General features: G+C 42.3%; 2 protein-coding genes across 3 annotated transcripts; one reads left to right on the plus strand and one right to left on the minus strand.

Annotated features, from left to right (window-relative positions):
* Positions 1–3,099: 3,099 nt before the first annotated feature.
* On the minus strand, positions 3,100–5,240 carry LOC109880834 (guanosine-3',5'-bis(diphosphate) 3'-pyrophosphohydrolase MESH1-like). Of its 2 annotated transcripts, none has more exons than XM_031812696.1 (4): positions 4,987–5,240; positions 4,808–4,863; positions 4,265–4,400; positions 3,100–3,915 (listed from the first exon to the last, which is right to left on the minus strand). In XM_031812696.1, the coding sequence occupies exons 1-4, from the start codon at positions 5,096–5,098 to the stop codon at positions 3,785–3,787; spliced, it is 435 nt and encodes a 144-aa protein (XP_031668556.1). In that variant the 5' UTR covers positions 5,099–5,240; the 3' UTR covers positions 3,100–3,784. The 2 variants fall into 2 exon arrangements, with proteins under 2 accessions (XP_031668556.1, XP_031668555.1); XM_031812695.1 differs by having other exon boundaries at positions 4,160–4,400; positions 4,987–5,234.
* A 7,493-nt stretch (positions 5,241–12,733) lies between these two features.
* LOC116359562 (lithostathine-1-beta-like) lies at positions 12,734–13,057 on the plus strand. Its single transcript, XM_031812394.1, has one exon. It carries the CDS (start codon positions 12,734–12,736, stop codon positions 13,055–13,057), a length of 324 nt encoding a protein of 107 aa, XP_031668254.1.

The raw sequence follows: 13,057 nt of genomic DNA on the forward strand, positions 1-13,057 counted from the left end.
CCTGGCAGAACAACAAACTTAGGGGCGACCAGTACAGGGAACTGTGGCCTAGAACAACAGAGGACTGGGGGACGAGCAGTATGATAGGAGTCTGGGAACCTAAGTCAGAACAGTGTGAACCTGCAACCAGGGCCAGAGACTGAAGGCCAGGTACAAATAGAAACTGAGAGCCTACCAAGGAGGCAGGATAGACTGGACCAACCGGGAAGGTAGGGAACTCTATTCCTGAGACAGCGGCTGTGGAGTGAGCATGGAGAGAGATAACATTCAAACTTCTCTCATGCTCCTGGTGTACTGGTGGGAGAAATGGACCAGGCAGAATGGTGGTAGTGGCTCAGGTGAGAGACTTGTACGTGGGAAAAACTGATTACTTTTTTTGAACCTTTATTTAACTAGGCAAGTCAGTTAAGAACAAATTCTTATGTTCAATGACGGCCTAGGAACAGTGGGTTAACTGCCTGTTCAGGGGTAGAACGACAGATTTGTGCCTTGTCAGGTAGGGGTGTTTGAACTTGCAACCTTCCAGTTACTAGTCCAACACTCTAACCACTAGGCTACCCTGCCGCTTATATTGAAATCGGCACATTACTAAGGGCCATCAAATGTGACAGGCAAGAGTTACATGTGCCATTGGGAAGATGAACTGTAACGCTGTCAGAAGAAGACACGCTAGAATGATAAGTGCCGGGAGAAGGGTGGGGTGGTCAACCGTGCCCGTAATTGTTTAATTGGGGGTGGTATTGAGGAAGGTCTACACAATGCAAACTATTTAGACTAAGATGCATTGAGATACTGATCTTTCATTACCATGCCATTCGAGACAGGAAAACAGGGAAAAACGGGGGTTGTAATGAGACCAGTTATTACCGGCAATAAAAGGTCCCGTTTATAACTGTACATTCTAACCGGGATGATGTGTGCTGGGTTGAGAAGCTGGAATTTGAGTGTTAGACTCAAAGTAAAGCACTAAGCGCTATCATTCTAAATTTGGGGTGGATAATTTATCAAATGTTTTAGTTTTGATTCGGATAGAGCGAGAGAGAGTTGCTCTCAAACGGTGAGGGGTGGGGGCACTGCTCAAATTTATTGGGCCTAGAGAGGATCTAGAAACCTTATCTTTAAGTGTTCTCCGACAGGGAGGTTGTTAAAGAACTCACTAGATGATAGCTTGGGTCAACCATTACGTTTTTTTGGTTTTACCATGTCATCAGAATGTTTATGTTAAATTGCATCAATACATATAGATTGCTGGATGATTCGGTACAATCAATTGCATACAAGGCTCATAGTCTGTGTCTTGCATTAACACCCAAGGATGAAAATGAAGGAGACGGGCATGGAGACCAGCATCACATCACATAGAACGTAACGGATGGACGGTTCTTTACCTAGTTTTAGTCGCATCAAGGGGTGTGTGAAATTATTAAAACATGTATTTTCTATTTTCCCTGTTTAAGTCAATATTTTTTAGGTTTCGTGGAACATAAGAGTGATCATTGTTCCAGAGGAGGGACTGAGGTATATTGACTAATTGATTTGAGATATATTGTATATTGTATATTGTTACAGGAGATAGCTCGTAGGAGAACGCGTACAGCTAACTGTGCACAATATAGGGACTATTATGAAGTTAAATTGAACGTTACACATACCCAGATCATGGTGAAAGTAGCAGAGATAGTGTTGGCATTTCAGACACGATTGTCAACTTTCAAGAAACCTGTGACTCAGAGTTTTGTTAGGTTGGATATTCTTCCAACGTCATTCATCTCTTTCCCATTTATAACAGCCAGGGAACACTTGGCAGATTCCATGCAGTAGTTATTCTCACGGCAGTAACTGTAGGGACAGTAATTAAAGGCTATAGTAACAGCATGGAATTACACTATGGCAGAAATGAGGGAGTTTGAGGTATGGGTCATGGGCAGTGTCAGTAGTAGTAGGGGTTACTTTAGTAGTATTGTTGAGATATCATTTTATGAGGACTCATGCCACATGGCTTGGTAACAGGTAACTGATGAGAGTACTAGGGGCTGTTATTTACATGTCACAAATTAGTGATCTGGCCATAAGGGGAGAGTGTTGTTGTCCTGTTGTCAGGAAATGACCCATGCATTGCAGTGTGTATATTCCAAGGTGTAAGTGGCGCATGAGTAGCAGGAGATAACCGAGGGTACTGGCTGAATTCTGGAGATTGAGTGTACATCAAGATACATCAGGTGGTGGTGTTGGGACAGCGTTGGTCTGGTCCACACACAGTACTATTTACAGCACCGGCAGCGGTAAAGATCGCCATGTCTCTCCTCGGTGAGTGCATAGTTCTCACGTGAAGTGAGGTCCAACTGTATAACGGGTGAGCTTGAAGCCACCATGACAGAGGAAGTGGAGCTAAAGAGAGAACGACTAGAATCCACTGTAGACATGCAGATGGGTTGGGTCTGGGAGCTACTTTAACCGCCATAGTTGGGTTGGGTTAGTTGCTTTATTGGTTAATGCATCATATGAAAGGATAGATGTTGGGGTAATTGTACACTGGACAACATTCTGAAGGCATTGATATGAAAGCATATACAGTGCTGAGTTACCTCAAGAGGATATAGCGTTGATTAGGGATATGCACTTGCATACCAGGTGACGTGCCTATCAGGTGGCAAGGGAGGAGATGGGGAACAAAGTAAAAATGACATGGCTTGGGAACACCTCTCGGAGCCTGTGGCCGGAAAGGGGAAGACTGGGTGAAGGCATGACGAGGCAGAAAAAATTATCCCAAAAAGTCTTTGGAGGGAGTTGAAAGGGTATATAACAAAGTATTGAGATAAACTTTTGTTATTGACCAAATACTTATTTTCCACCATAATTTGCAAACAAATCCAATAAGAATCCTCCTCCTTTTTTTTCTCATTTTGTCTTTCATAGTTGAAGTGTACCTATGATGAAAATTACAGGCCTCTCATCTTTTTAAGTGGGAGAACTTGCACAATTGGTGGCTGACTAAATACTTTTTTGTCCCACTGTATAAGTAGATGACAGCACATCACACAGTGTGACCAAAAAAAAGACCTTCACATGCAAGAGGCATTTCTCACTCGATACAAAACGTGTATTTGACTCTTTCTGAGTATATTCAGTTTTATTATTTTATATAATTTTTTGTACCTGCAACTGAACACAGACATTAAGGTACACATGTCTTCCCGAATCGAGAACAAAGAAAGTAGAAGCATGAACAGGTTAGTGGAAAAATAGCTTCCGACCCATTCTACTAGCAAAATGTATAATGGGTACTATGGAATCATTTACATATCACCATTTTAATGTATAGCTAATTGTATCCCCAACCCCCTACATTTATATACTTACAAAAATAAATCACACACAAAAAAAAAAATCTATACAAAAATCTATTTTAGTTCAGTGTGACATGACAGAGTACCGTAGTTACAGGTTCTGCATCACCATGAAATATTATAATTGAACAATGTTCACCATTACGAGTGCATAGCAATCCTTTAGTCAATACAGCTAGAACTCAATGTGACATTGTTGGTTTTCCTATAGGAACACACAATGTATACAAATCACTGTACTTAAAATGAAGAATCAAATCATCCATAAAAATACATCCAAAGTAAGTGGGCTTTTTCCTTGTGAGAGCTAAGAGTATATAAAAGTATATTCCATGGAGAAGCTAACAAAGACAATTCGCTTAAAGTCTTACTCTTTACAAAAAGTCTGCATCAAGAGTTGCTCTGTTGTGCCACCCTGTATCAGAAGTAGAGAGGTGTCAAAGCTCAACCCCCCTCTGCTTGAAGAGCTCCTCTAGGTGTCTCTCCAGTGCTAGGTTGGTCCCCCTCAGTCCTCTCACTACCTGGGCTGCCCACACAAAGTACTCCTGAACACGCTCTGCCGACCAACCTGGCAACCACAACACAGATTTAAATATAAGATATGGGACAGGGGTAAAGAGAGGGACAGTCAGACAACCAGAGAGGGAAGCAAGTGAAGACAAGCAACGAAACAGAGAGAGAGAGAACGAGAACGAGAGAGAGTAGTATCCTGATAGGGTATCAGTTTATTGTGTCTAGCCTACGACATTTTCCTAGTCAGTTGGTTGGATCAAGAGGCTGAAGACAGACAGACAGACAGAGCGCACAATCACCTGTTGGCGTGCTGCGGTTGATGTCCCTCAGGTTGTATAGTTTGTCAGCCAGTTTGACCAGTTTGGCCTGGTGGCTGGCATGAGGTGCATACTCCACCTGCTTACGCTTTGTCTCCTCCTTGGACAGTGCTTTGTCGTCTGTCACTTCTTGGACGAGCCGCGCCACTGTTTGCCCAAAGACGATCTGTAGTTCTCCTATGCTGGTGTCAGTGTCCTCCACTGTGTCATGGAGCAAAGCTGCCTGAGGACAGTTGGAAAATACAACAATATCAGTGAAATACCAGTCATTCCTGTTAACAAACTTTGGCTAACACAAACTCAATAAATGTTGAACGTTTTAATGAGCCCATTGACTGATGTATCATTACAAAGTAATAACCCCACCTGAATCTAAAATGTATCTTCAAACCTTAACCAAACTGCTAACACTTACCTGAAACATTTATTTTTAATTTTTATATATTGTAATGAAACAGCAGGGGGCAGGTCTCGAACCCACGACCTTCGAGCCCGAGGTCCGGCGGCGCTATTGACTGTGCCGCAAAAGAATGCTCGTGCGGCAGGATCGATTTCCGCGCTTATAAACCAAGGGTCGTTACGATATGGACCATTTTGACTTTGAGTCTGTCTGAAACACAAAACACTTACTTGCAAAACTTCAATGTCTGTGATCCCACCTTCATGGCTTAGGATCCTTGCCACTCCTGCAAAATTATGAACAGCAAATGTAAATGCTGATATTCACACAATGAAGTCTGAGTAGAGAGATAGGTCCTTAGCAATAACTATCTAGCTGGATAGCCGTTAGATTGTTGTCATAACTGTACCTATTGGGTGGGTGATATATGGTGTTTGTTCAGCATCTTTACGTCGTTGATTGCGGTGCTTTTCAGCAGCGAAGTTAACCGTCTCCAACAAAATGACAGAATCTGAACTCATGCTGTAAAAGTTGTTATTGACACACAATACAGACAGTATATTAACGTTTGATCACAATTTATCAAATTCGCACATCTCAGTGATGTCAGCGTCGCTGCCTTCTCTTTAAGGGCGCGTTCCTCCAGGGAGAGGCTATACGGACACGCCTGTTGCCCAAAATGATGACGTATATCGCCAGCCTGGTCTCATACACTAGACGTAACATAGTAATAGTAAATCTGGTACGCCATACTAGTATGATGTGTTATGATTTGTATGACTACATAAGATAGATGGTTAATGTTAGCTAGCAGGTCAACAGAGGCCAAGCCTAGGGCCCCTCTAAATCTGCAATATGGAGAATTGAATATTTTACTTTCAGTTTTGTACACCAGCTTCAAACAGCTGAAAATACAACATTTGTGGTTATGGAAAATATAGCGGTTTAGATGGCACAATGACTCTTTACAATCTACTTGCTTGTTTTGTAAACTGAAATTAGGTGAACTATTAGAATGTTAGCAACCATGAAATGGAGGAGCATTTCTGCATGGTGCATCTTTAAGTATCAAAAGTAAAAGTATAAATAATTTCATATTCCTTATATTAAGCAAACCAGAAGGCACAATTTTAGTTTTATTTATTTATAGAAAGCTAGGGGCACACTCCAAGACTCATCATTTACAAACGAAGCATTTGCTTTAGTGAGTCCGCCAGATCAGAAGCAGTAGGGATGACCAAGGATGTTCTCTTGATAAGTGCATGAATTGGACAATATACTGCTAAGCATTTGATATTTAGTACTTTTGGGTCTCAGGGAAACTTTATGCAGTAAAAAGTACTTTCTATCTAATGGAGTAAAAGTAAAAGTTGTCAAAAATATAAATAGTAAAGTACAAATAACCCCAAAAACGATTTAAGTAGTACTTCAAAGTATTTTTACTTAAGTAATTTACATCACTGATCACATGTGCCCTACAGAAAATACTGCTAAACAACAGCCTCTTGATAGCAGCACACTAGAAAAATAAAAGGTAACTACACCCCCCAAAAGATTCTCAAACATTTCCCTTACTTGAAAAGTTTTTTAAACATTTTTTTAAACATTTTTTTAATTTCACCTTTATTTAACCAGGTAAGCCAGTTGAGAAAAAGGTCTCATTTACAACTGCGACTTGGCCAAGATAAAGCAAAGCAGTGCGACACAAAAAACAACACAGAGTTACACATGGAATAAACAAGCGTACATTCAATAACACAATAGAAAAAGTCTATATACAGTGTGTGCAAATGGTGTGAGAAGGTAAGGCAATAAATAGGCCATAGTAGCGAAGTATTTACATTTTAGCAAATGAACACAGGAGTGATAGATGAGCAGATGATGATGTGCAAGTAGAAAGAAATACTGGTGTGCAAAAGAGCAGAAAAGTAAATAAAAACAATATGGGGATGAGGTAGGTAGATTGGGTGGGCTATTTACAGATGGGCTATGTACAGCTGCAGCGATGGGTTAGCTGCTCAGATAGCTGATGTTTAAAGTTAGTGAGGGAAATATAAGTCTCCAGCTTCAGTGATTTTTGCAATTCGTTCCAGTCATTGGCAGCAGAGAACTGGAAGGAAAGGCGGCCAAATGAGGTGTTGGCTTTGAGGATGACCAGTGAGATATACCTGCTGGAGCGCGTGCTACGGGTGGGCTTTGTTATCGTGACCAGTGAGCTGAGATAAGGCAGAGCTTTACCTAGCATAGACTTATAGATGACCTGGAGCCAGTGGGTTTGGCAACGAATATGTAGGGAGGGCCAGCTGACTAGAGTATACAGGTCGCAGTGGTGGGTGGTATAAGGGGCTTTGGTGACAAAATGGATGGCACTGTGATAGACTGCATCCAGTTTGCTGAGTAGAGTATTAGAAGCTGTTTTGTAAATGACATCGCCGAAGTCGAGGATTGGTAGGATAGTCAGTTTTACGAGGGTATGTTTGGCAGCGTGAGTGAGGGAGGCTTGACACCTAGGTATTTGTAGTTGTCCACATAATCTAAATCAGAACCGTCCAGAGTAGTGATGCTAGTCGGTCAGGTGGGTGCAGGCTGCGAACGTTTGAAAGCATTTGGATTTCCTAGCATTTAAGAGCAGTTGGTTGCCACGGAATGAGTGTTGTATGGCATTGAAGCTCGTTTGGAGGTTAGTTAACACAGTGTCCATAGAAGGGCCATACTGGTAACAGGGGTTGCAACAATGGCGGCAGATAATTTTAGAAAGAGAGTCCAGTTTGTCTAGCCCAGCTGATTTTTACATCTGCTATCTGGATTTGGGTGAAGGAGAAGCTGGGGAGGCTTGGGCAAGTAGCTGCGGGGGGTGCGGAGCTGTTGGCCGGGTTTGGGGGAGCCAGGAGGAAAGCATGGCCAGCCGTAGAGAAATGCTTATTGAAATTCTTGATTATCTTGGATTTTTCGGTGTTGACAGTGTTACCTAGCCTCAGTGAAGTGGGCAGCTGGGAGGAGGTGCTCTTATTCTCCATGGACTTTACAGTGTCCCAAAATGTTTTGGAGTTAGAGCTACAGGATGACAAATTTCTGTTTGTAAAAGCTAGTCTTTGATTTCTTGACTGACTGTGTGTATTGGTTCCTGACTTCCCTGAAAAGTTGCATATCGCGGGGACTATTCGATGCTAGTGCAGTCCGCCACAGGATGTTTTTGTTCTGGTCGAGGGCAATCAGGTCTGGAGTGAACCAAGGGCTATTTATGTTCTTAGTTCTACATTTTTTAAAGGGGCATGCTTATTTAAAATGGTGAGGAAATTGCTTTTAAAGAACGGCCAGGCATCCTTGACTGACGGGAGGGGTCAAAATCCTTCCAGTATACCCGGGCCAGGTCGATTCAAAAGGCCTGCTCGAAGAAGTGTTTTAGGGAGCATTTGACAGTAATGAGGGGTGGTCGTTTGACCGCGGACCCATAGCGGATGCAAGCAATGAGGCAGTGATTGCTGAGATCCTGATTGAAAACAGCAGAGGTGTATTTGGAGGGCAAGTTGGTCAGGATAATATCTATGAGGGTGCCCATGTTTACGGATTTAGGGTTGTACCTGGTGGGTTCCTTGATAATTGATTTGTGTGAGATTGAGGGCATCCATCTTAGATTGTAAGACTGCCATGTTATGTTAAGCATATCCCAGTTTAGGTCACCTAACATAACAAACTTTGAAGATAGATGGGGGCAATCAATTCACATATGGTGTCCAGGGCACAGCTGGTAACTGAGGGTGGTCTATAACAGGTGGCAACAGTGAGAGACTTAATTCTGGAGAGATACATTTTTAAAATTAGAAGCTCGAACTGTTTGGGAATAGACCTGGAAAGTATGACAGAACTTTGCAGGCTATCTCTGGAGTAGATTGCAACTCCTCCCCCTTTGGCAGTTCTATCTTGACGGAAAATGTTGTAGTTGGGTATGGAAATCTCAGAATTTTTGGTGTTCTTCCTAAGCCAGGATTCAGACACGGCAACCACGTCAGAGTTGGCGGAGTGTGCTAAAGCAGTAAGTAAAACAAACTTAGGGAGGAGACTTCTGATGTAAACACGTGTGAAACCAAGGCTTTTTCAGTTACAGAAGTCAACAAATGAGAGTGCCTGGGGACACGCAGGGCCTGGGTTAACCTCCACATCACCCGATGAACAGAGGATGTGTAGGATGAGGGTACGGCTAAAGGCTATCAAAACTGGTTGTCTAGTGCGTTGGGGACAGAGAATAAAATGAGAAGATTTCTGGGCGTGGTAGAATAGATTCAGTGATCTCTTGATGTGGTTTAGGCATTGTTGTGGACTTAACATCAAACTTAATTGTTTTCTATTTTTAAAAAGTGTGATATATAGAGTGAAAACCAGAAAAAAACAGGGAACACGGAAACCTGGAAAAACAAAACAAAGAAAACATCATTTTGGAAAAAAACTCTACGGAATCTGGCTAAAAATGTAAACAGATTTTATAGGGCCCAACATGGCCCAGTGACTCACTGGCCCGGGCCGTGGAGTTGGAAGCGCAAAACTATTTTGCCACACCAGGTAAACACTGGGACAAATCCCAAATGGAAATTCGACATTAGTCTGGACCCAAATCAGGGTAGCTCCACCAAGGCCATGGCCCAGTTAGTCTTTTGGGCCAGGTCTTGGAGATGGTAACTCGAAAGGTAGCATTGGTCGGCTAAACACTGGAGTCAAATGTGACAATGGAAATGTGCCAATATGAGCCCCTAAACACAACTTTGCAATACTTAATCACTTTTGTTAGCCAATTTGTGTGGTAGTTGGGGCATAAGAACTGAGCCGTGTCAGGGTTAAATACCAGAACAGATATAAGTACTGGTTCAGGAAAGCATAGGTGATAGCTGGGAACAGTTGACCTGAATCACATTTCCTTATGTTTGTTCTGGTATTTAACCCTGAAGCTGCTCCCTCCAAATGTCCCATCTGCTAAACAGAGATTCTATGGGACAATTCAAGGATAACTTTAGAAAAGGGTCAAGTCTAGAAAAAGTAATGCGCTCTGTTTGTATTGAGATCAGATGATTCATTTCGGAGAAGTTTAGCAGAATGTCGGCAAAGTTTAATCTTGTTCCATCTTCTCCCTCTGTCTTGCCACTGCACTTCCTCTCATCATCACATTTGGTAGAATGGAAGCCCTTAATGGACTTCTCAGGTTTTTCTCCAATCTAGGTTTCCCCTTCACCTGTTGCCAGGCTGAGGGGAAGTGGGACTCTTCAGGCTTCAATGGCTTACATGGCACCTTCCACTTAACACCTCACAAAGCAACTGTTCTGATTATGCAGAGGTTGTTGACACTTCTCTTTCTAAGACCTAAGAATCACCCTGGGTGATGCAAACAAAATTACCAAAAATATAACTAGTGCTTAAAAGAAAAACTGGAGTGCAGTGCTGCTTTGGAAAAACCCTAGGCCTAACAAAGTGAATTTCAAAGACACGTGTAGTGACATTGCAGAAAAAACACATACCGTGTCTGAAATGCATTGTCACGATGATGGAGGAGTCATTAGAATCCACATGATAATGCATGGTAAATACGGTGATGATAATGGCAGGATATACTACACTATGATTTGTATCAGGAGTAGGCTGGCCAGCACAGAAGACCTAAAGTATACACCCATGACCTGAAAGACTGCATTCTTGGCAGTTGAAACAAATCAGCCTATAAATATTTGCTCTCAAGTTTCGGTAAAGGGGTTGTGAAGGAGTGGCCTTCACTAGAAAAAGGAGTGGCCTTCACTAGAGAGACATTCATTTTAAAGCATTTATTCCAAGTATTTATAGAGCAAGTTGTGTTTGTATAGGTCATTAATTAATCCAGTCATTTACCAAACTAATTTCAACGTGGACAATTGGGTAATATTTGTTTGAGACATTGATCAATGAGATTACAAACTATATTCACCCAGTCAAAAAGACAGCCATAGTTAGTTAGTTTAATATCCAATGTTTTATCACTATACTTTCAAACATCTAAAAGCACAACCAAATTCCACTAGAACTTATTTGGGGGGTTTAGTTTTCACCCAATTGTCTATCACTGCACTTTCAACCATTCAAAAGCACAGCGACGTTCAAATGGGGAATACAATGTCAGGTATTTTGTTTATTTATACAACAGATGAATGTGTTTTCACTGTGATTTATCTAATAGCAGAAACTCATTTATTTGATTTATTTAACCAGGCAAGTCAGTTTAGAACAAATTATTATTTACAATGACGACCTACCCCGGACAAACCCTAATCCGGACGATGCTAGGCCAATTGTGCGCCGCCCTATGGGACTCCCAATCACGGCCAGTTGTGATACAGCCTGGAATTAAACCAGGATCTGTAGTGACGCCTTTAGCACTGAGATTCAGTGCCTTAGACGGCTGCACCACCTGGATGGCAGTTGAGATTATATTAAAAGTACATGGTGCAAGTGATCAATGCCGTTTGAGATTCTGCACAGATTATTGCAGCGATCTCCACAGACCTGCAATGACCTATGCATGCTATCTTCAACATGAACACTTTATATGACTATATAAGAAGAAATAGTTACATTAACCTCAACACCATGGATGTGTTACTCATTTTAAGGTTGAATGTTACATCAGTTTGTAAAATAGCCTTAATGATGGTGTTGGAGTTGTGCGCTGCCACTCAGTCGTGGGTAAAACAGGGAGTACAGGAGGGGACTGAGAACGCACTCCTAAGAGGCCCCTGTGTTGAGGGTTAGCATGGCAGATGTGTTGTTGTCTCATAGCTCAATAACTCAGCATCAATAACCCAACAACCCAACTAAGTGACCCAAATGGCTGGGTCAGAATAACTTAACTTGTATTCTGTCCAATACTTATACAAATTGGATTGTTTAACCCAGCATTTTTAGAGTGTAGCCAGGCAAGAACAGGCCTACCAGTCCCAGAGACCCTGTAATGCTGATTGTAACCCTAAACCCCTATATTCGTATACAAAAAAATAGATGACACATACACACAATAAATAAAATGTATTTTTCACTCAGTGTGTCATTATTGAGTAGTTACCGGTTCCGCATCACCATTAAATGCATTTTTATTTTTTAACAAGTAACCATTTTCATCTTTACAAATGCATGGCATTGCTTTATTCAATGCAGTGAGATAACTCAATGTGACATATTCATGGTTTGCCAGTTCTACAAACAAAATGTACACAAAGTACTGTAGAATAAAGTAATAATCAAATCACCTATTAAAATAAATCTTATTAAGTGGGCCTTTTCCTTGTGAGAGTTAAGAGTATAGAAAGTATATTCCATGGAGAAGCCATCTAACATAAATACAATACGCTCAAACTCTTTACAAAAGTGTGCGTCCACAGTTGCTCTGTTGTGTCACCCTGTGTTAAAAGAAGAGAAGTGTCAAACCTCTGATGGAAGAGCTCATCTAGGTGTCCCTCTAGTGCTGGGTTGGTCCCCCTCAGTCCTCTCATCACCTGCACTGCCCACACAAAGTACTCCTGAACATGCTCTGCCATCCAACCTGGCAACCACAATACAGAATAAATATAAGATATGGGGGGGGTAGGTAAAGATATGGACAGTCAGACAACCAGAGAGGGAAGCAAGCACATGAAGAGAAGCAAAGAGCCAGATAGAGAGAGAGATAAAGTAAGAGATGTCAGTTTTTTGTGTAGTATGACATTCTATGCCATTTGACTGCAGTTCAGTTGGTTGGATCAAGATGGCTGAATAAAGACAGAGACAGACACATAAAGATAGACAGACAGATGAAGAACACGCGAGGGAGAGAAACAAGAGAGAGAGAGAGAGAGAGAAAGAGAGAAACAATCAGGGTGTCCCCCCACGTGGCCATTGGCCCACCTCTTGGCCGCAGCCATCCTATTTCCCAAGTAAAAATACCCTTTGAATGACCAAAACATCACCCATAATATTTTTCACTATTAAAATGCTCAGAATTGGTCAGGAAAGGAGAACTCGGCATTTAGGATTTGGGCAGCAGATCAGCCAAATGATGGCCTCAATGAGAACTGTGTCATTGTATGGCAAGGCAAATGGTATGATAAGGCGTGGAGTGATAAAAACATATATTCTGCTACAAGGAGAAGCTGATCCTGGTTCAGGAGATGAAGACGTGGGAGGAGGCTCTGGAGTACTGCAGGGATCACTACACCGACCTCCCCAGCCTGCTCTCTGAAACTGAACATCTCCAGGCCCAGAGTAAGATAGAGGGTGCCCAGACCGACCATGTGTGGATGGGTCTGATCTTCCTGGCCAGAGAATGGCTGTGGGTGAACGGGGACCACCTGGAGTACCAGGCCTGGTCTGGCGGGGAGCTACCCCACTGCCCCGCCCAATACCTCCACTGTGGGACCCTGACCAGAGATGGGGAGCACTGGGGAACCAGGAACTGTGAGGAGAGGAGGAACTTCCTCTGCTACAGAGCGTGA

This window comes from Oncorhynchus kisutch, unplaced genomic scaffold (genome assembly GCF_002021735.2).
Source record: "Oncorhynchus kisutch isolate 150728-3 unplaced genomic scaffold, Okis_V2 Okis03b-Okis08b_hom, whole genome shotgun sequence".
In the NCBI taxonomy this organism is placed as follows: Eukaryota; Metazoa; Chordata; class Actinopteri; order Salmoniformes; family Salmonidae; genus Oncorhynchus; species Oncorhynchus kisutch.

Excerpts from the sequence above, each read along its gene's own strand:
- LOC109880834 (XM_031812695.1), bottom strand. The coding sequence starts at position 5,098 with ATGAGTTCAGATTCTGTCATTTTGTTGGAGACGGTTAACTTCGCTGCT. Across the intron at positions 4,864-4,986 it reads ATATATCACCCACCCAATAG|GAGTGGCAAGGATCCTAAGC; the intron begins GTACAGTTATGA and ends ATAATTTTGCAG. Across the intron at positions 3,916-4,159 it reads CAACCGCAGCACGCCAACAG|GTTGGTCGGCAGAGCGTGTT; the intron begins GTGATTGTGCGC and ends TGTGGTTGCCAG.
- LOC116359562 (XM_031812394.1), top strand. The coding sequence starts at position 12,734 with ATGAAGACGTGGGAGGAGGCTCTGGAGTACTGCAGGGATCACTACACC.